We start from the raw sequence: 23,137 nt of genomic DNA, 5'->3' as shown, positions 1-23,137 counted from the left end.
ATCCTTTATAAAAATTTTAACCTTCTGCTGCTGCCCACCTAGTGGTCATGGCCGACGGTACACTCCAACATAGTGACTGCTTTGCAACATACAAGTGTATGGATTGATGAGAACAAAGTTTCGGAAAAGGCAAAACTTTTGCTTAAACTCAAAACATTCTCAAACCCTATAAAAGAAAAGAGGTTACAAGTGGGAAGAGAGGAGGTGGTTAAATGCTTCTATCAATACCTAAAATAAATAAAAATGCAAAGCCCAGTAGCCTTACACTATTGAACTTCGAAGCAACGGACACATTTTCAACTGCCAATATGAAAAGTTTAGCAAAAGGGAGGATGATTTTAGATTTTCCAGGTTTGTTCAAAAATTTCCCTTAAAAACGTTTTCAGGGGAGGGGAAAGGTGGCGCTCTGCTCTGTAGACTCTGTTTCTTAGCTCAAAAATCTTCGAACTGGGCGGGGATTGTTGGTAGCCATAGAACCTGCTCCTTTTAGTACCTGGAAACAGAGAGAGGGAACTGGAAAGGGAGAAGAAAGGAGCATAAGACGATGGCGACCCTCTCTTTTGGATGTCGATGGCCGACCCTCCTTGTTCCTCCTTCCTCCTGCACTACCCTCTCCAGTAATCTGAGCGTCCTTCCCCTTCGTTCCACCTCCTGCCGTCGTAGCGGCATCTCCTACGCCGCGGCATCCAAGTCGACGACCACAGCCACCGCCGCAAAGAGAGAACCTCGCGGCATCAGCAAACCATGCCTCATCTCCTCAGCTCTGCAGGAGCTTGTTGGTGTCCCCGAAATCCCGCGAACGCAGGCACTCAAACAGATTTGGGCCTATATTAAGGAGAATAATCTTCAGGTGCAAAAATGGGATTGACACACTTGAGTTGTTGAATTAGTTTGCTTGCTTCTTTTCGTGTTTCTTCTTGTTCTCTAATCGTTTGGTGTTTGTTTCGTGGTTATAAATGAAACCCATGGACGATTTTTTGTTTGTCTTTCTATTCCGCTGTTATGTTTGGAGCTTGGCTCTGGTTATTCATTTTGCATTTGCGCTTGTTTCTCATGTCTCTTGGTGGGTACAAATGCTTTGGTGGTTTTTAATATGTAGAGATGAAGCACTCATGGAGCAGGTAGACATCAATATAAACATTGAGTTGTGATATTGGGAGATGTACATCAGTCATTGTAGTTGCAGCATTGGCTTATGATTTATCACGATTTTCTTGACGGGGTTTGCTTTTTCTGTTGTCTCGTTCCTATGCGAGCCTAAGGCATGCATGAATCTTTGTATTGCTTGATGCTCTGTTTCTGGGTTTTTCTTTTCAAGGTTGAACCTATATTTGTATCTGTATGATTTCTGGTGGATTAGGTATGTTTAGCGTTCTAGTCTATTATCTGAGCATTTCAGTGGAAACACGTTCGTGTATTTGACATGAAACTTCTAGCTTTCTCAGAGCCTATTTTGGTGTACGTTGTCAAATGTCGAGCTTTTCCACCGCATGGGTTTTCATGCTTAAAGATGTTGCAATGCTTGCTCTGATGTCTCACAACCACCGCTTTTGCTAACAGCTTTTCCTTTGCAACCATTTTCTTTTATTGGATGCGCTACAGTTTTTTGGAGAAATTGCACCTTTTCTTCTAGCTCATTTCAGTGAGCTTAAGCTTATTTGTATAGGCATTTTTCTGCGCTAATTGTTGTTTTTGCAACCATTTCAGTTGTTATGTGGGATATTATTCATTGTTTACGAGATACTTTGTCAGGTGTTTAGTGTATTGTTGGTTCTTGCCTTTGCTTTGGCTGCCTAGCTGCTAAATTATCCTGACGATGTCCAATTAGACTGCTGCTTATACTTTTCTTTTGCTTGTATTATGTTTCCTATATGACAGTTGGTGTTGAAAAATAGTTATAATGTGCAAAAGCCCCTGTTATTGTTCATAAACTCGTGAGGTTGACATTGAGCAAAAACAAAATAGAGTCATGTGATTGTCAGCCTAATAGACTTAGTGGACAACTAGAGGTCGTTACATTCTCTGCAGACTGCAGGTATGTTGGTATGTTTACTGTTGCTTCTCTTCGGACCAACTTGTCTTATTGATGATGTTCTAAGTGGAGAAAACTCTTTTTTCTAGTGGTCATGATTCTACTGGGGCTTTTCATGTGATGTTATTCACCACCTACCGAACTGATTATGTAGTCTCAGTACACCAACTTGCTCTTCAGCAGGGTATAATCTGTTGGAATGGCTGATAAACTGCATTAACATAGGAAAAGACAGGTATAAGTCCACCAATGTGTACATTTGATGGGTCTCACTCTTATGATGGATTTCTTATGCAAGCCTCATCTGTTGGAGGTTTTGAATCTGGGATGGTCATCATTTCAGCAACTGGCAAGTTGAGCTTGAGAAGATGACCTGTCACCTGTTATTTCATTATATAAAATTCTTAATTTGCTGTTTGTCTTGTAAAACTGCAGAAGAAGCTGACACCTTCTCTATGAAACTTTATTGTGATTTTTAATTATATTTTCTTATCGCTTCAGGACCCTGATAACAAGAAAATCATCATTTGTGATGAGAAGCTGAGGAAAGTTTTGGGGGGTAAAGAGCGGGTCGGCTTTCTGGAGATCGCTGGACTAATCAATCCCCACTTTTTAAAGTAAACTGCAGATCCTAAGCAATGATATGCAAGTAAAAAAGTCGAATATGAAAGTGAACGTTTTTACATGGTTTGATCTTCGGATGATGGTGATATATATATGGTTGTGAAAGTTGCTGGTTCATGTTATGGTTTCTTGTTCAACCTGTTGTCTTATGCAAAAAATGTGTGCTTTTGCATCTCTCCATCTCTCTTTGCCTCGCAGCTTGGGACAGTTCGCAGTTGTTGTTAACGGATGGCCCCAGTTTGAAACACTCCACTGGGATCGCACCCCCTTTTTCTATGTGGTACTTTTGCTGCAACCAATCTTCAGTGGCTGCATTAACTTGGTTATATGATTAATGAGGGAAGCAATTCAGTTAATGTTTTTATATTTTGGCTAGGTTTTTGTTATATTAAAGCCTTAAAATTAAGGGCATTCTCTTTTACATTTCGGTGATTAGATAGTGTGCTTGGAGGTCTAATCCTCGTCGGGGATAGGTGATCTACATAGATTCATTTACAATCATGTTACTGTTGCAACTGATCGTGCTTAAGGTAAGCAATATTCCTTTGAGGTCCGTTTGGAATCTGATTCAGTATAGCGAGAAATGTGGAAACCTTTTAGCGCAACCTCACTAAATATATGTGCAGGCAACCTGGGTTTAGGCAGACGTAGATCAGTTTATGTGAAAAGAAGTGGACTAGACAGGGGATCTGGATAGCATGAATCTCGAATCCATAGCAATGTCATATACAAAAAGCCATGGATTCAAAGGAGGTCTGATCTTAAATCTACGGATCTGAATGATGTTTCAAAATTCGACCTGACCTTGGGACATGGAAAATAAAGTAAATGTGACTTGAGATATCGGCATCTTGATCTTAAGATTTCAACTTCATTACTCCCTAACAAAGGACTGAAATCTTTGTCTAGAAAAAGCAAGACCTATTGAAATCTTCCTCAACCAACCAAGTAAATATTCATCAGGGCTATAAAAAAGATGTCAAGGTTGTTGAATGGTGTAAACCTAAATCCTTGTTGATGCAGTTGCCTGGAAGTGCAAATGATCTTATGCGTACCCAAATGTGGAACGCGACTGAGCCAGACAGTTTTTATTTGGGCAGCAACTGAAGAGTTTCTTCAGTGAAGGAAGCTGGTGAGGTTGCAATTAAGGTGATCAGCAATCGGTCTGCTATCCTAGGAGGCTTCGTTTACCCTTTATTTTCGTGTGCGGTGTCGTTTGTTAACTCCCGATCGCCTCAAGAAGCGGGGTCTTCGATTTCTTTGTAGATGCGTCTTGTGCTAAGAGCAAGAAGAAACGGAACCGCCCTTTCGCCGAAGTGACTGCAACTTGGGACCGACTCTGCAAGTTTTTCGATCATCATCCTTTTCGACCGCCGAATGATGTGGATCATATCATTCAACTGTGGCAGACTTTAGAACCATATACGAACTCATATGTCACTTACAGTGATGTTTTGGAAGATTGGGGACCTCTGCAACGAGGCCATTTTCAAAAATAAACAGCTTCGAATTGAAATAATCATTGAGGAATGCGTGGATATTGTCCAATTTGTTCCTGAAAAGAAAACCCAATTTTCCGGCATGCGATATTGGCTTCTGGGGAGTGAAAAATCGTGTTTAAAAATAACAGAGAGAGGGAAAGAGAGAGAGAGTGTGTTCATAAACAAATAATCGGTGAAGTACCCAGAGAGGCACTGAAGAGATTTTGGAGGGGAACAAGTGTCAGGTTGCAAAGTACGCATAAGCCGGCCATCATGAGCCCCGCGGCATTGGGAACAGCGGCTTTTTGCTTTCCAGTTTTTTTTTCTTTACATGGTAACGAATCATAATCAGCCCTAAGCTGGCCATGAGGCTGTTTCTCTAGTTGTTCAACGAATGCGTTAATATTATATTCACAGCCGCAAAGTTAAAAGGGAACGTGCTTTGAGCCACATGACATCCTTACTTTATTTAGTACATATAATATCATTCATTACTGGCGTTTCCGATCCCAATCTCCAAAGCAATCGGTAAAATGACGCTCACCGGCCCCTCCTTTCCCCCTTCACTTCATAGACTCAGAATGCATCACAGTAACGACCAGCATGTATCGTTCTTTTTTTGCAAACAATGGAAGCAAGTTGAACAGTTGTCCAGCCTTTGCTAACGTAATTTCTGTGGCTTTTTTATTTGGATTTTATTTTTTAAAGGATTTTATGATCTTGGTATTGTTTTACAGTGTTTTTACCAAAAAAAAAAACAATGTACTTCCCTTTCCATTTTTTCCCACGAGTTCTGCAGAACCAGGGGGTTATTCTAGTCCTCTTCTTGAGATGAATCCCTCAACATATTGCAAGCATGCCAAACAGCAGCCATGGCATGCAATCTCGTCAAAAAGCTGTAAATTTAAAAACATCCCAGTTGTTCATGCGCCGCTAGCTCTCTACCTCAACCTCTCTCTGCAACAAACGACAGACCTACCAGCTATACATACTTAGTCCTGCTTTAGCCCTTAAAGGCTGCTTACTTCTTTACATCTTTCACACGAGGTTAGGTAAAGGTTAAGCTTTTTGAAATAATGATCCCCACTTTCATATTATTCAAAGTTTAAACTTTAATAACCTCCGCTTCAGAAAAAATCTGCTTACCCTTAAACCCTCCTGGTTTCCCTGGAGCTGCCCTGCATTTACAGACATGAAGGAAACAGCACGGATAAGAAGAACACCAACAACAGAAACCATGAGCAAGTGGCAATGCACTGCAGGTTCATGCTTCTTGTGCGCCATGAAGGAAAGCAACCCATGTAAGAGAATGGCAGCGTTTTCCAAGTACTTCAAGGAGGTGGCCCACAATGATGATCCAGATCTAGTGCTGGTCCTGAGCAGTCTCTGGAGCATAGCCATGAAACAGCCTGACGATCCTGAATTCCCAATGTTTGGCATCTTCCACTCTATGTCTCAGCTGATTGAGAGGGCCCTTAATGACAAAGAATGGCTTCATAGTGGACAGAATGTCTATATTCCTTATTATGCTGCCCATATCATAGGATCTTACACCATGAACATGGAGGAATTTGCAGAAGAGGCAGTAAGAGCAGGTGTGATCCCTCCTTTGGTGGAACTCATGAAAGGAAGTTTGAGTTGGGTAGAGCAGAGAGTAGCTGTGAGGGCACTAGGTCACCTTGCTAGCTATGACAAGACATTTGAATCAGTTGGAAGTGAAGATGAAGAGGTAGAAAAGATAGTGAGGTTGGCTATGGAGGTTGCCTCTGGGTCTGTTGACGTGGTGTATGTGGAGTTCATCATGAAGGAGAGGAGGCTTAGTTATCAGAGCGACTTGCTGACGAGAGGGTTAGGTGATGAGGGGATGGAGAACAAGAAGGCAGAGGAATGGGCAAGCCAAATGCAGTGCTGGTCTCTGCATCTTCTGAATTGTTTTGCTAGCAAGGAGAGAGGACTCGGTCTCATACTGCAAGATGAGTTTTTAAGGGATATCTGTGGGATGTGGGGAGGAATCACCAGTGAGAATTCATCCGCTGGCATCGGGCTCATGAGAATTCTATGCTATAAAGCTTTAGGAAGAAACCGCATTGCGGGATGCCGAGAGGTATTGAGTGCTCTCTGCAATCTGTCAAGGTCTTCGGGCGATTGGCAATATATGGCCATTGATTGTCTACTGTTGTTGATACAAGATCACCACGTAAAAGTAAAGGTTAGCCTACCAAACCGTCCTTTACAGGTTTTTCTTTTTCTCGAGCATCATATTATCAAGATCTAAGTAACGCAAAATGATCTTGTAGGGGACTAAAATGCAAGTGGTTAACTTTTATTGAGCACCATTGGTCCTTTCTCTTTTTCTTTCAGATGAGCTGGAAATAGTTGAGTTTTATAAATTTTCCTGTTAACAAGGCGAATGTTTATCCTGTTTCAGTTTTTCTCTTGGAAACAGCCATAGCGCCTCTCCCTCGTCCATAATAGAGATCCTTTCCGTGGCTTCAGTCTTTTTAGCAAGAGATATGTATTGTAAATATCTTGCCCTTTCCATCCTTTAATTTGGAAGCTTAATCTTAATTCAACCCACTGAGCCAGGTGCGTAGGATTCTTATGGCAGTACATCATTCTATGGTTGAAATCTGGCACAATTAAACACATCAATGCGAATTAATCTCACCGTAATGTGCACAAATATCAAAAACTTATATGCTTGCCAAGAGTCTCTTCATGATAGACTGCCATCTTCACCAGCATTTTGCATGTAAGAATGCATGAGCATGTGTACATGATGATGCAAGTACCTGAATTTTTAATTTTTTTAGTCTGAAATGCCAATCAGCAGAATCAAGTTTCTGCTTCACAAACTTTCGATTTTTTCCTAAACTTTAGCAGAACCACCATTCTTTGGTAGGTCATAGATGCAGTCATTGAGGTCCTAGCAGACTTGGTCGAGTTGAAAACACTCGGGCACAGACAACAAGTCGGGGAAGCCATCACCAACGCCCTCCTTAAAGAGAAGGGCAACACAGCTCTATCCCCCACTGCTCAAAGATTCATTCAATGGATTCACACAGCTACACTCCAAAGAAGCAAGGAAAAAACTTTAGCTGCTGCTGAGTTACAAGCAAGAAGAGCCCTATCATCAGCAAGAAAGCTGCAAGGGAATGCCAAGTTCACAACTGGGGACTACCATGGTGCTGTCCTGAAGTACACAGAGGCACTGGAGGTGTGCCCTCTGATCATGAGGAAGGATAGGGTCGTCCTCTACAGTAACAGAGCCCAGTGTCACCTCATGCTAGGGGAAGCCATTGCCGCGGTTAGGGACACGACGCGTGCTCTGTGCCTCTCCAGCCCTGTGAACTCTCACGCCAAGAGCCTGTGGAGGAGGTCTCAGGCCTATGACATGCTCGGCTGCTCTAAGGAAAGCCTCACGGACTGCATGATGTACGTTAATGGTGGCCCTGCAAGTAAGGATGGGAAGAGTGTAAGAGTTCCACATTATGCTGCACGCATGATCAGTAAGCAGATGAATGCCACGTGGATTTTTTATCGAGCCAGGAAGAGATATCTGAATACCAGCAAGAGTGGTGATGATCTCCATGGTAATTCTTTTTCTCCATGATTCTAAATACATGTGTTAAATTTTGCTTTCCTCTTCTGCATTCCAGTATCAGAGGAATGAATCAAACATTCTCTATAGCTCAGCCTCATTCTTGAGCTGCATCCATGAGTCCGAGCTCCAAGGTGGTCGCTAGTTAGCCCTCTCTCCTCAAGCTCATTAGTCATCCATCTTAGAGATAGTGGTGTTGCTTTTATGGAGCATAATGAGACCACACATGATCCTTTAGATTGCTTGAATAGCATGCTATGACATTGAGAAAAGAATGTTTGCGTAGAATTAATGTCTGCGACTCTTCGTGGTGTTCGCTGGCACATATGTAAGCAGTAAATAATAAAATATGGAGGTACCGCCTAAATTTATTTACAGGAGCATCAATAAATCTGGGTAACAGTGAGACAGGAATATTAATAAATCATGAAACGTGTGGCAACACAAAACAACGTGACAAAAAATACATACTCCGTTCTTTATCAGTTTACATACTTTCTTTATCCTTTTTCCATCTAAATCATTTGATCGTACAGAGGGGAATATAGTTAAGTTGAAGTGGGAAAATATGTTTGTTCATGCAATTTGCTTTTTCTTCTCTATCCATGTAAGAAATTCTTCGTCACTTTGCTCTTTCCTTGTTTCTCTCTGTTTCTTGCTCTGCCCGGATCCCCAAGAACAACTTCTCTGCTTTAAAGGTTTAAAAATTTCTCGATGCTTGCATTTCTCCCATGAAACATGTTTTTTGACCGCCCGTCCGTAAAATCGGACAACTCAGATGATCTCTCTCATTGTTATGTACTCGAAAAAAGAACCAAAAAAAAAAAGAAAAAAAAGAGAGAGATCAGCTCTCGTCCACATTGTCCATTATGAAAACCATAACGAGGGGACCCTGGCAGTGCACCTCAGGATAATAAGGGAGCACTCATAGAAAGTGAACTAAATGAGCATACTATGTCAATACTCACTCTACCACGCCTCTTTAACTAATCTAACAGTGGAAAGATTGCATGCAGGAAAACCATGTTTCCCACTTCCTACCATCCACGAGGAGTCTTCTTCTTCCTCCTCTTCTCGTTCTGAAGAAGAAGAAGAAGAAGAAGAAGAAGACGACGACGACAAGAGAAATAAGAGCGGAGGAGGACGGAGAACGTGGAGCTACAGAAAGCGGAGAATGGCGAAGGGGAATGTTGCAGTAAGGATGCTCGCACGCAGCGTGGCGCATGATGGGGATGCGTTCTTTTGAGTGGCTCGGAGCGGGAACCGGGGACAATGCCCGAACGACTTTTTATGACTAAATTATCCCCTGTTGGGCCGTTCTCATGGTCTCTTCACTTGAGGCGTAATGATGGTACTTTCGTCCTTTCGGGAAGCTTTTTTTTTCTGTATTTTATTTTATCAAAAAATCGGCGAGTGGTCGCCCGTGTTCTCCCCGATTTAATGGCGAGGTGTCGACTTAGTTTGCCGACACGCGTGCATGGAACCACAACCTGGTGTAAATGGGTCGGGCCAAGTTTTGGACGTGATCGGGTAGGGTCTGGTTCTCACAGACCATAACTTCGTCCCGTCCACCTTTGATGGAGATGCCCGCGACGCGAGTTGTCTCTTATCTAAAGTTTGATCAGACATACTTGATTGTGAATTTTCGACAAATATCTTTGGGGCCGTATTGTTACTTTCTAATAAATTCTATCATGAAATACTATGTTACATGGTTTCATAAATATGTTTCAATTTTTCAAATAGTTTCACTCAACAGGTGCTAAACAATCTCTTAAGTGCAATACGCAGTCTCTATCTTTTTTAGTTTGAATCTTAATATTGGATTAACGGGGTCTGGTGGATCTTGGATCAAAGAAATTCTGTCTCCAATTGATTGATTTCTCAGGTGTGAATAAGATGAACTTCTAAAATAAACGGGTTGACAGGGTGGTAGAATCAAAAATTTATGCACCCTTTAAAAAATTAATGCTAGAGAGGCATCTATAGTGAACGACTAAGTTTTTGCGGGAAGAGCAGAGGGAAGGAGGCCCTCTCTTAACATTTTGAAATTAGTTTTTAAAAATTTTGATTTGGCATATGTGAAAAATATTGTTTGATCCTTATACAAATTTTGACAATACTATTCTACCCCATCAAAAAAAAAAAGTTCCACCCTATGTGGCATTTAATATGTAAATAAATGATTTGTGTAGGTCAGTTGCTTGCATATACCTCCGAGGTAGGGGTGAATATGAGCCGAGCCGAGTCGAGCCCGAGTTCAATCAGCTTGAGCTCGGCTCGACTAATGAAACCTCAAGCTCAACTCGACTCAAGCTCGATAATAGCTCGACGAAAGCAGCACGAGCTCGACTGGGTAGTTCTGTGTTGAGCTCGAGCTCAACTCAATTAAGGCTCGGCAAACTCGTTTGAATAAAATTGATATTCATCGTTACGTGTTAAGCTCAACCTCGACTCGATTAAGGTTCGATAAACTCGTAAACTTGTTTGAATATATCGATTTGATTAAAGTTTGACAAATTTAGGCTCGACTCGGCAGTTACATGTTGAGCTCGAATTCAACTCGATTATTTGAACAAGTCGACTTATGAACTCGAATTTAATTCGTTAAGCAAATGACTTGGCTCGAACTCATTCATGAACGGAGCTTTAACGATTTCGAGCTCTACTCGTTGTTCACCCCTACTCCAAGGCTCATCCTCATAATTAAAAGACAATTAAAGTTAGAGCTTGTAAACGAAACAAACACGGCTTATTACTTTTATTCACAAGGTTCGTATGAAATATTAGTTCGACATGTACTTCATCTCCTTTTTACTACATAAGTTTGCCAATATATATATACATACATCATTCATTTTTATCAAAAGTTGTTGCCAAAATAGCAATTTGTTACAATGATCAGAGGCTCACGCTGGTTCTCGTAGTACTGATGTTTCTCGTCCTGCAAGTGGCAGAAACTCGTTCACCTTATTTTATGAAACGATAAATTTTAAAATCGAAACGCTTTAAGGAAATGGAACGGCACATGGTCAGCATTTGATAAGCTTCTCCTAAGAACTCATCCATAATGAGTTTGCAGGCAGATCAAGGCTTCACCTTTGATGAATTCGACCAAACAATGTCTGATTGGTTAGTTTCTCTTGTCCATTGCCAGCCCAGTTAACTAGATCAGACTTGGTTGGATTTACAATCTGGATCTGATTCATGATTCTTGAGTATGGGTCCTGAAGATTATGATAGGCTCATTATCTAGATATGGTTTTCCATCCATTCTGTCTTTTTGTACCAGATCCAACTCACTTGCCGGATTCAGAGTCAAGTCCAACCATCAGATTTGGATTTCTATTCAAGTCCAACGATCAGTTTGGGATTTCTATCTGTTCAGAAGGTCACAACTTTGTGAAACAGCGAGTTACAGGTACAAGAAACGGATAAGATGTGATTTAATAAATTTTATAGAAATATTCATCGGTTGTCCTTCGACTAAGCCAGTTTGCGGCGCAAGGCCCTTACTCATTTTCAATATATGAAGCGAGAATTGCTAAACAGAGTAGATATACGTTGAACAAGTGACCATCTAAGTGACCATATTGTTTGAAATATCAGCGATGTTTATGTCACGGCTGCAAAACCGCGACGCAATCGTGGGGGTTTCAGCGCCCTTCCTTTTCTGTTCCGCTCTCTTGCTCTCTTGATTACAGAATCGATATCTTTTAGACCATATACCTTGCTCTTTGGGGGAGACCACTGTTCGATCGTCACCATCTTCATCTTCACATAAAAATGACTGAGAGGCTCGCTCTTCCCCTCTTATTACCCGGTCCCCCTCCATCAAAACCAGTCTTCAGCGAGTCCACCAACCAATCGAGCTCTTCTTCGTTGTCCCCTGTGTTGAAGCATCTCCTTCTCGAGACTAACCAACCTCTTCCCACAACCAGAAGGTCCCGGCTCGGGAAGTGCGATGACTCTAATCGAGGGAAGCCGTGGAGCGACGATGGTGTTTCCCCAAATGGTAAGAAAATGCTCAGAACCCTTCTTGAGTGTGAAGACGTAGATTTCGACGGATTTCTCGATGTGGGTATGGGCGAATTCGTCGAGGGAGACCTTGTGGGAATGATAAAGTCGTTGGGGTTTCACAAAAAATGGGAAACCGCTCTCAAATTGTACGAATGGGCGAGGAAACTTGAGAATTTTAGTGTTAACGGTCGTTCGCTTGCGGTGCTGATTCGCATTCTTGGTAGCCATGGTCGCATTGCTGATGCGTTTTCGTTGGTTGATAGCTTGGAGAGAGATGGATTTGTCCTGGATGTCTATGCCTTCACTTCTTTGATTACTGCTTGCTCTAGGAACGGTAGGTATAGGGATGCAGTCTCTTTGTTTGAGAAGATGAATGACATTGGATGTAGGCCTACGCTAATAACGTATAATGTGATGCTTAATGTGTATGGCAAGATGGGGATGCCGTGGAATAGGACGCTTTCCTTGTTCAATTCAATGAAGAATGATGGGATTTCCCCTGATCCTTATTCATATAATACTCTAATTAGCGCCTGCCGTCGTGGTTCTCTGCACGAAGAGGCTGCCGGATTCTTCAAGGAGATGAAATCAATGGGTTTTTCGCCAGATAAAGTAACATATAATGCGCTGTTGGACGTTTACGGGAAGTGCAGGAAGCATAAGGAAGCTTTGGATGTGTTGAAGGAGATGGAAGATAATGGGTTTCCGCCAACAATTGTGACGTACAATTCTCTTATCTCTGCTCATGCTAGAGATGGTCTTCTTGATGAGGCTATGGAGCTCAAGAGCCAAATGGAAACTAAGGGAATCAACCCAGATGTTTTTACTTACACAACTCTCTTGTCGGGTTTCGAAAAGAGTGGCAAAGATGAATCTGCAACGAGAATTTTCGAGGAGATGAAGAATGTGGGATGCAAGCCAAATCTTTGTACTTTCAATGCTCTCCTCAAGATGCACGGGAACAGAGGAAAGTTTGGTGAGATGATGAAGGTTTTTGAAGAGCTGAGGTCTTATGGATATACGCCAGATGTAGTAACATGGAATACATTGTTGGCTGTGTTTGGACAGAATGGGATGCACTTGGAAGTGTCAGGAGTGTTCAAGGAGATGAAGAAAGCTGGATTTATCCCAGAGAGGGAGACCTTTAATACTTTGATTAGTGCATATAGTAGATGTGGGCTGTTTGATCAGGCTATGGTGATATATAGAAGAATGCTAACTGCTGGTATAGGTCCTGACCTTTCCACTTACAATGCAGTATTGGCAGCATTGGGTCGTGGAGGGCTTTGGAAACAGGCTGAGACGATCCTAGCTGAGATGCAGGATGGAAGATGTAAACCTAATGAACTTACGTACTGCTCATTGCTCCATGCTTATGCAAACGCCAAGCAGTTAGATCGGATGTGTGCCCTTGCCGATGAAATATATTCTGGGGTCGTTCCACCACATTGTGTGCTTCTAAAAACCCTTGTTCTGGTCAACAGCAAGAGTGACCTCCTTGTTGAAGCAGAGCGGGCTTTCTTGGAGTTACGGAGACGAGGCTGCTTGCCAGATTTAGTTACTCTAAATGCAATGATCTCAATTTATGGTAGAAGGCGCATGTTGGCAAAAGCAAATGAAATCTTGAATTTCATAAAGGAAAGTGGATTCACTCCAAGCTTGACAACGTACAATACCTTAATGTACATGTACAGTAGGATTGGAAATTACACAAGATCAGAGGAAATTCTCAGAGAAATTCAAGCAAAAGGCCGAAAGCCAGATCTTATATCTTATAATACTGTTATATATGCTTACAGTCGGGAGGGGCATTTGAGAGATGCTTCCCGCATCCTCTCAGAAATGAATGCTGTGGGGATTAGCCCTGATGTAGTTACTTATAATACATTCATTTCCAGTTATGTATCTCAATCGATGTTTGTGGAAGCAATAGAAGTTGTTCGGTACATGGCAAAGTGTGGGTGTAAGCCAAATCAGGCAACGTACAATTCAATTGTCGATGGTTATTGCAAACAGGGAAGAAAAGAAGAGGCAGAAGCATTTGTATCGAACCTTCGGAAACTTGATCCACATATCTCAAAGGATGAAGAATCCCGACTCTCTGGAAGGATAAGAAGTCGTTAAGCACAAACTATCATCTGCAAACTTATGGAAGTTCATATTATGTGCCTGGCAGGATCAACATGGTTGGATTTCGCGAGGCAGTGCATAAATAACAAGTGGATGGTTATAGGATTTGTTCTGGTTCTATGATTATTTACTGGATTGACATCTCAAGTGTACAGCCTGTATAGATATTCATAGGTTGAATTAACATTTCAGCAGAAATGTGCATGTCTGACATGAGACATGGTTTTTGAAAGGGACAAAAGCGAGAAAAAGAGTCTGATCCCTGCTTTCCTGTTAAGATGTTTGATTTTTGTAAATAAGCAAGAAGCTAATACAAATTTGTTGTAAAATCTGATTTCTGACCATCTCTTAAATTAGTTTATCTTTTTTCTGTTGATCTCTCTTTGCTATTGCCTTGTTCTGGATAATGTTAAATGTATCGCTTGTTATGAATTTGTTTCTTTTTTGTTGCTAGGGCTAAAGGGTTGTGGTCGAGATGTGTAATATTGATTTTACCTGTGTTATAATCTTATTTTCAATTTACCTGTTGAAAACAATTTCTATTTATGTTTCTGTTGTGCTAGACATGGTGCATCGGACTTTGATATTTACATTCATTTTAATTAAATTGGCACATGGAACATTGAAAACCTTCTAGTGTGTATTTGTCTTTACGGGTCTTATCTTGCTCTTTTGGTTAATTTTGATAATCAGTGAGGTCTGGGGCTCTCCTGCAAGAGGACTTGTATTTGGATCCTTCTGAGGTTTAACTGCCAACATTGCCTCTCAAATATCAAAATTTTCTTTCCATGTTTATCATCCTTGGAGCTCAAGTTATAGAATGCTGTTCGTTCTGGCATATTAATTGCTTTCTAAAGTTTCAATCCAAATAATTGTGCATCTGAAATCCAAATAACTTTTGTTTTTTGCAGAAAATTTTGTGATATATAGTTAGTGAACCTAATACTGTTTCTAAATGTCATGATCTGGAGTACTTTTCTTGGTGCATTCATTTGTGGCACTTGGATGGTTGGTGATGTCAACATTATAGAGGTGTTTTTCCCTTGCATATCCATTAGGATAAATTGTCATATTATGTAGTGTTCATTACACATAATGAGGGGATGCATCTCATTGGTGGATATATTTTGTTGGTTCCCAGCTTTTTATCTTATAGGTTTCATACTGTGATTGAAAAATGAACAGGGAATGTCGGCAAATATGTATATGAATAATCATTAATAATGTCCACAGATTTGGCTGACTTATGTTTGTATCCTTGTTGGTGATATTTATTCATCTTTTCCTTTCTGCAAAAAAGTAGCAATATAAAAATGTTATTTGGTGTGGTTCCATCAGGAATTCCCGCGACTTTTACTCGCATTTGGAGTTCACAACTCAGTGCATCTCCAGGACCGCATGCTCAAAGAGAAGGTAGTATGCTTCTTTGCCTGAGAGCGTCTATTTTTGAAATATAATCTCCAACAGGGGCATTTTGGAATTTTCAAGTTTGGATAAAGAAAATTCTTAAAGAGCTCTAAAGTTGAACTTAATGACCAGATCAGAAGTTTTGGAATTGTCAATTCTTCTCAATCACATGTGAAAGATGCCGGCGCTCAAAGATGATATCCATGTGACTGTTCCTCCATGTTTGATAAGGTATGCAGTTTCTCAGCGAAGGGTAGGTTGCTCTTACATCTTGCAGTCCTTCCATCAGAACAGTTCCTCAGATGCTGGTGGCTTTCAGAAAGTTTATGCCTACACAAGCCTGCTGCGCACCGCCAGGAGCCTAGTAACTATGATTTATGATCTATCTGATATGCTTTCTCGTACAGGTGGAGTTGTCAACGTTAATTGTTAACTTCGTGTCTATTCCTTATCTTCACAACCAAGTAGGACTTAATCTCATTTTCACCAACCAAATTTGAGCACTGTTTTTGCTCTTATTGCGCCATCCATCGGTCGTCATCACGGCTACTTTGACTGGTAGGTTCATGTTTATATTTCTATTTATTTGTTGATGACCACTGCAGAAAGGTAACTTGTTAATGTTGCAATCTAATTAGCCTTTCATTGTCAGAAAAAACTGAAAGTAAGCAACCGATTGGAAGCAGAATTCTTGTATTCTGCTAATGCTTTGTATTGGATTGGAGAAATATTAGAAAGTTGGGTGACCGCTGAAGTGGCATCCTTTGTATTATTATATCTCCGTGTTTCTTGTACAGTTCATGAAACGCAAATTCTGGAACGAAAGCGATTGTTCGCATCTCTCGTTCTATGGTCACAGACAAGGGGAGTTTGAACAAAATTTTACCGCTGATGCTATGTCTTAAGGCGTGGTGGTCGGGATTTACCCTTGGTTTTCTTGTCGAAACTTTCATTTACCCCTCCCTCTCTCTCTCTCCCACCTGATTGATTCATAGTATCTATAGATATAGTGTGGACTTTTCCGAAGTAAGAATAAAGTAAAGAAAGAAGGATCTTTTGAATGACATAAACATGGGACCCAAGTTGCATATGTTTCTCTTTGCGCTATTCTGCTAATAAAAATGCGAAACCATGAAATTTTCTACATGAAGTTCGAGTATAATGTAAGGTCGACTGTGTGTGTGTGTTATATATATATCCTAACTTTACCTGCCCTAAGCAGACTAATGGATTCTTCTGAATTTTCTGGTCTGTCCCATAATTTGTGATGCCAAGATCTGGTTTCTTATCGATATGTATAAGGCTTATGATCAATGCGTTCATCGATCTAAATCAAGAAAGGACCTTTTTTTCTTCGTAAGTATACGAGGTTGTTGTTGGTAGCCACCGACTGTCACTACTCCTATCATAACCCTCTAGCATAAATGGGATGACTGGAGGGAGGTGGTCCAAGGTCCTAGCTTATAGATGGGAAAAGAAATGAGGAGAACAGTAGGTTGAGATGATGCTGCAGGCATCATGTAGAAGTGTCACTTAAAAAAATGATGATACCCTTCCCTTTGTAGATAAATAAAATTTCATTAAGGCAAATCAAATTTCATCTTCCTTTTCCCTTTTTCATATAAATGAATTCTTCATGTACATGAACACAGAATGTGATATTGTTTTATTTCTTGTCCGACCTTGAACTGCTAAGTTTCCTGTTCGTGTTCATGCATGCGAGCTTTTGCTCAAAAGGTTCTTTTTATCTTCTCTAGCAGTTTCACGATGTGCGAGTTACGTATATCTGTCATTCCAACTCAGACTGGACGGGTAGCGCAGACAGCAAAGGACACGTATTGCCAAAACTTACTGGATGACTTAACTACCCTCCGTCCATGCTTCTTGGCTCATGCATTCCTCCCTTAGCAGAAGAATACACTCGGCCGGCGTGGGGGTTAACTTCGTCATTCTCATTCTGAAGAAATCATCAAGGTGTGCGTAAGGTTGGTTAAGCACGTCATCTCTATCTCTCTCTCTCTTTCTCTCTGTCGCTCCCTCTCTCGCTCTACACGCCGGAGGAATCGAGATCGGAGTGAGGATGAGTTTGTGGTGGGCAGGAGCGATCGGTGCCGTGAGGGTAAGCGCAATGAGGTAGAAGAAGAAAGACCAACGAGTTCTTCCATCGATGGCTTTCTTCCTTCACCTTTCTGGTTCTTTTTGATGTGTTCCTTTGTTCCGTCTTACGAATCGCAGAGCAAAGAAAAACGAAGGCCATCGATTCTGTTTCTCCTAATTTCCCTCTCCCAATTGGCAATTTATCTTTCTTGGTTTTGAAATGTATGAAGGAGCAATGAAAACCGTCGATCTTCCATTTTCCTATGGTTTCTTCCCCGATTCTCTAATATTTTGTAGTTCCATTCATGTTGCAGAAGAGGAGCGAGGAGGAGGAGGTGCCCACGAAATTCCAGAGCGTGGGGCTCGTGATCGGGTCACGGGGATCGTGGGCAACAGCCTCGCCGAGATCCTCCCCCTCTCTGACACGCCGGGCGGTCCGTGGAAGGTCTACGGGGTCGGCAGGCGGCCGCGGCCCGACTGGAGTGCAGACAACCCATCGAGTACATACAGTGCGACGTCGCCGACGCGGAAGATACCACCGCGAAGCTGTCGCCTCTCACGGACGTGACTCATCTGTTCTATGTCTGCTGGACGAACAGGTGGTCGGAGGCCGAGAACTGCGAGCTGAACGGCCGGATGCTCCGTAACGTGCTCGACGCGCTCATCCCGAACGCGCCTGGGCTTCAGCACATCTGTCTCCAAACCGGCGGGAAGCATTACTTCGGCCCCTTTGAGAAGATCGACGGCCTCGTTCCCCACGAGCCGCCCTTTCACGAGGACCTCGCCCGCCTGCCCTGCCCAAACTTCTACTACACGCAGGAGGACATCCTCTTCGAGGCCGTCGGCAAGCGCGAAGGGCTCACGTGGTCCGTCCATCGCCCCACGACGATCCTCGGGTTTTCGCCGGTGAGCCAGATGAGCCTCATCGGGTCGCTCTGTGTCTACGCCACGGTACGCAAGCACGAGGGCTCCAGCTCCCTTCCGTTTCCGGGTAGCCGAGCGATGTGGGAGGGCTACGTGGATGCATCAGACGCCGACCTGATCGCGGAGCAACAGATCTGGGCTGCCGTCGATCCTTACGCCAAGAACGAGGCCTTCAACTGCAGCAACGGCGACGTCTTCCGCTGGAAGCAACTGTGGCCGTTGCTGGCGGAGCAGTTCGGGATGGAAGCGGTCGGGCCGGAACGCGACGGCGGGTTCAGCGTGGAGGAGGAGATGAAGGGAAAGGAAGAGGTGTGGGAAGAGATCGTGAAGGCGAACGAGCTCAGGCCTACTAAGTTCAACGAGGTGGGTACTTGGTGGTTCGTCGATCTGGTGCTCGGCAATGACTTTCCGGTGATCTACAGCATGAACAAAAGCAAGGAGCACGGTTTCTTAGGATTCAGGAACACCTTCAAATGCTTCACCTCGTGGATCGACAAGATGAAAGCCTACAGGATCGTGCCTTGAGGCTTGGCAGACCAGGTCAGTGAGCCTGTCTGGTTGTCCCAGGAATTTCCTGGTAGAAAGTAATCTATAGACTGTAGTGTTCTTTCTTATTATTTTTGTTTTCTTCCTTTTTTCAGGCAAATAAGATGGTCTCTTGAATTCATGGTAGTGTGGAGGGAAAAAAAGGAAAACATGAATTGTGAATCGGATACCTTGTATTATTGGTGTTTTCTCCACGAAAAATTTGAAGCTTATGCATGCTTGGTGTGTATGTATGTAACAAATGTGTCGTCTCAGATCAGTCTGAAGCTTTGAATCGATTCCATCCCGTAAATGTTCAGAGGTTCTCTTGCTGAACAATTTTGATTGCCTTTCTTGTTCCTTTCTTGTTATAGATTCTTTTTAATAAAAGGACATGTTATTGTCGTTATTGGTACTCATTGAACTCATATATCTGTATAATATATATATATATATATAGCTCACTGATCATGATCTCCTGAAGCACATTCCCAAGTATTTCTAAAGTCCCGACCGAATCCGTTCCGGCATGGATGGCGACCCATATTTGAGCTTTGTATCTCACAAAGCAAACCGTATGGATGTGATTTCAAGGTTCAAAAGCCTAAGGGTCTACATAAGAAGTACATTATTTGGAATATGCAAATCATCCATGTAATCAAATTGAGAGTTGCAACTTGAATGGTAGTTCTTGTTCCAGGCTATGAGATGTCTTCCCAAATTATATGGAACATGATTCTCAACTTAGGGTTTATCAATTTCAAACCTGCAGTTTACATCTTTAATTATGGTTTGGAATCAGGATCCAGTTGCCCACCCCTTTTACCTTAAAAGGTCGCCCATTCGAGGAGGATTTTAGCGACACAACTTGCCAGGCAATGGAGATCAGTGGCCCATGTTGTTGGGCGACTCCAACGGACGGCGACCTGATCTCGATTTTTATGGTTCGTTATGAAAAAAAAGAACCGAAAATAAAGTGAGTTTCAATTTTGGAGAGTAAACACTCATTTTGGAGACTCATAGTTTCTGAATTTTCCTTACTGCCAAAATTTGGAGTTGAGCTGGGTCTCTTGTTTTGGGGAAATTGAAGACCCTATTGCCCATGACCATGAAAACTGTGCTTCCATTAGAACTTTTGAATTTACCGAGTTTACAAGCAATCTCGAGTTAAACTTTTATATGAAATCTTTCTGGAAGAGAATGAAAAGCGTGGTGTTCTTTTGAAAAACCTTCAATTGTTCGATCAATAGTAAAATTGCCATTTTGCTAATGCAGGGCCAAGTTTTTCTCGACACATCAAAAAACAAAGACTTCATTCATATACCTTAGTTGAGCTGTTGATGAAGTGGAAGATGTGCATAGGAGCACATCTATCTGTGCGCTTGGTGAATTCAAGCTTTTACGTGTCTCAAGCGTTTGAGTGGCTTAAATTTGCCTCGCAGTTGAGTTTTCGAACGGAATTCATGACGGCTGTAAAGCCTAAACTCGTTTACGCCATTTACTATGGTTTGTTTAAACCCTTTTCCCCACATACTACTTTGCTATGGTTTTGTTTAAACCCTTTTCTCCACATACTACTTGCCTGGTTAAGGTCTGTGGAACCATGGATTTAGTTTTGGGTCGAGGTGTTAGAGGTTCATTAACTAGCATTGCCATTAGATCAAATTTTGTACGAAGGTCATGTCCCTTTTTTGCTAAATTATAATTGTGTTCACCAATATATACATCACATAGACATATTAGGAGAATATTGGGAACCCATCTCCGAATATGTGTTATAGTGTACAACAGTATGGTTAAATGATGAAATGACCTCATTTCATACAGAAAAAGAAAACTTTTGCAAAGAGAAAAATAAAAAAAAATTAAAAAAATAGACAGATGAACATTCTTTTAAAAAATTATAGAAATGTCCCTCCTGCCCTTACGCCATATATGGGTTGTGTGCATCTAACAGTGCATGCAACTCACTCCATTGCTCTTTTACGGTGACTCCTCCACCGGTGATTGCAATCACCGGTACTCCCTGGATATACCAGTGACTCACCCACATGTATAGCAAGTCAGGGTATGGATCTGCCACGAAAGCTATACCGGTGATGATCTCACCTTGGAAACCTATAGGTGGTGACCATCACCAGTATTTAGATTCGTTTGCTTAAAAGTTCATTCACATAAGATTTTGATTGAGATTAAAAGCCGATATTATTTCCTTTTGCTTATACTGGAGTAATCTACATTAATTTATGAACATCCAAAAGATAAGATATGGTAAATCTAATTCGTTGAATGCAATGCAATTGAACTAACTTCATTCAATTTCGTTCTAGAAATCAATTTTGTGTAACCATTCTTGAAAATCTTGTCTGACGAAACTCAAAAAATCGATCTGTCAAACGCAATGCGATAATCACACAAGATCTGTGCAATTAAACCGCAACCCAACCTGCTTGCAGATAACCATGCATGAAAACAAAATTACATGAACACACACATGCATGTATGTTGAACAACAAGACCATTTTCATGTTTCACCAAAAGATGAAAAAGCAAAATTTCCGCATAAAAATTCAGATTCTTTTAGTAGAATGTAGTTGGTTGTGCAGCTAGGGAGAGACACATCTGATGTTCGATTCCCATTTTTTAGGCGTTGACATAGAGTAGATGGAGGTTTCTCTTGATCCTCTCTCTCACGGATTGGTTCTAATTCCGAGCTGGTGCTCTCTTTGTGAGCAAGCGGAGGATGGCTTTCTGCATTTGTTTTGCAGCAATTTTTCATGCCTCTTGGCTTCAACCAAGAGTTACAGTGAGGTGTGAATCTATCATTCGTCGTATCACCATGGGCATTTAAGCATTTAGAGAATCGGAGATACAGTGTTATTATGTTATACGCTAATCACCAGTAAAACCATTCAGATTGTTAATAATTACTGCATTAACAAAGTGTTAACGTTGCCTAAGGATGAAGGTTACAAGAGCACAACGAACAGAGTGGAGTTCATTTGTTTCACATTTTTTTGCCCTGAAATTCAGAGAAAAAGGTCATACTAGAGAGATTCATTTGGTTTTCTGTTTGGAGTCACAAAACATTCTGACGGAAGTAGAGCCAAGGAACTCTTCGGCCCATCAAAAGCACCCCAACTCATGAAATTATGGGTCACCTTGAAGACATCCGATAGAATTGAAACTTAATGTAACTTATGCCATCTGCCACAGGCCGCTTAAACCAAGCAAGAAAAAACTTTTCTCGCCAATTGCCAATTGAAAGCATGTCTTCTTGAGAAAATAGTTAATTTGGAGATTTTTTTTCTTTTCTTTTTTCCAAGTCATAAATAAAAAAAACATATAAAAATGATAACGAATAAGATACTATAGCGGCCCTCTAAGTCACCGGTACAGATCTATAGTTGTGATATTTTTGTCCACAGAAGCTATACGGTGATGTTTCTCACCGTTGTCAGTCCATACTCGTGATGCACAGACGGTGCTTCTCCTACTGCTGGTTGAAAAACAAAAAACAAAATCGATAAGCTTTTAGATTCTTGATTGTCACTGGGAATTGCCAGGTATGATCAGCTGAAGCTATAGCTGTCTTAATGGATATTAAGATCAACAGACTTTTGATGCATCATTTCATTTTTTCTTCTCTTAGGAAATAGTTGGTGATCACCATGCTAACTTTTATTACTATTATCTAGACTAGCGTTTAGAACAACGATGGATACGCTAATATTTTGTCTTAATGGATATCAAGATCAACAAACTTTTGATGCATCATTTTGTTTTATCTTCTCTTAGCAAATAGTTGGTGATCACCATGCTAACTTTTATTACTATTATCTAGACTAGCGTTTAGAACAACGATGGATACGCTAATATTTTGTATGTTTTGTCCAACTTTAAAATATTTCTAATTTTTGGGGAAATGCTCTTGACAATATCATAGTAAAAACGCACATTTTCATTATATTTTCCTTTTGGTAATATTTACTCACTACCAAAATTGAATTCATGCCTTTGCCTTATTTCGCCATTTCTAACATGATCTTTCCAAAAGACACCCATTATTTGTGACAATCATTCCGAGCCATCCTTTTGTGCCTAGAAGGTACCAAGGGAACTAAGATATTTCGAAATTTTGATTTTTTTAATATCTACAGCGTCAACCAAATAAAATGTTCTTTTTTCCCTTTAGCATTTATATCCTCTCATATTTTAGGTATTTCATACACCATTTAGTTGTCAAATTTTTCTTGAGATTTTCTTCAGAAAAACCAAAGAAAATTTAAAATGTGG

The 23,137-nt window shown here is 41.3% G+C and overlaps 4 protein-coding genes across 4 annotated transcripts; all 4 read left to right on the top strand.

Annotated features, from left to right (window-relative positions):
- Positions 1–363: 363 nt before the first annotated feature.
- LOC116251141 (protein TRI1-like) lies at positions 364–3,012 on the top strand. The gene is made up of 2 exons (XM_031625230.2): positions 364–850; positions 2,534–3,012. The coding sequence occupies exons 1-2, from the start codon at positions 545–547 to the stop codon at positions 2,651–2,653; spliced, it is 426 nt and encodes a 141-aa protein (XP_031481090.1). The 5' UTR covers positions 364–544; the 3' UTR covers positions 2,654–3,012.
- Positions 3,013–5,329: 2,317 nt separating this feature from the next.
- LOC116250399 (uncharacterized) lies at positions 5,330–8,984 on the top strand. The gene is made up of 3 exons (XM_031624026.2): positions 5,330–6,346; positions 7,040–7,730; positions 8,755–8,984. Exons 1-3 carry the CDS (start codon positions 5,330–5,332, stop codon positions 8,982–8,984), a joined length of 1,938 nt encoding a protein of 645 aa, XP_031479886.2.
- A 2,330-nt stretch (positions 8,985–11,314) lies between these two features.
- LOC116250087 (pentatricopeptide repeat-containing protein At5g02860) lies at positions 11,315–15,184 on the top strand. The gene has a single exon (XM_031623464.2). It carries the CDS (start codon positions 11,525–11,527, stop codon positions 13,880–13,882), a length of 2,358 nt encoding a protein of 785 aa, XP_031479324.1. The 5' UTR covers positions 11,315–11,524; the 3' UTR covers positions 13,883–15,184.
- Positions 15,185–17,308: 2,124 nt separating this feature from the next.
- On the top strand, positions 17,309–19,244 carry LOC116250088 (3-oxo-Delta(4,5)-steroid 5-beta-reductase). The gene is given in 4 exon segments (XM_031623465.2): positions 17,309–17,414; positions 17,707–17,764; positions 17,767–17,880; positions 17,883–19,244. Coding segments are annotated over 4 exon segments (1,170 nt in total). The 5' UTR covers positions 17,309–17,375; the 3' UTR covers positions 18,842–19,244.
- Positions 19,245–23,137: the final 3,893 nt, after the last annotated feature.

This window comes from Nymphaea colorata, chromosome 3 (assembly GCF_008831285.2).
Source record: "Nymphaea colorata isolate Beijing-Zhang1983 chromosome 3, ASM883128v2, whole genome shotgun sequence".
Lineage (NCBI taxonomy): Eukaryota > Viridiplantae > Streptophyta > Magnoliopsida > Nymphaeales > Nymphaeaceae > Nymphaea > Nymphaea colorata.
The sequence above is the reverse complement of the archived record's forward strand: the minus strand, read 5'-3'. Positions and strand labels throughout refer to the sequence as shown.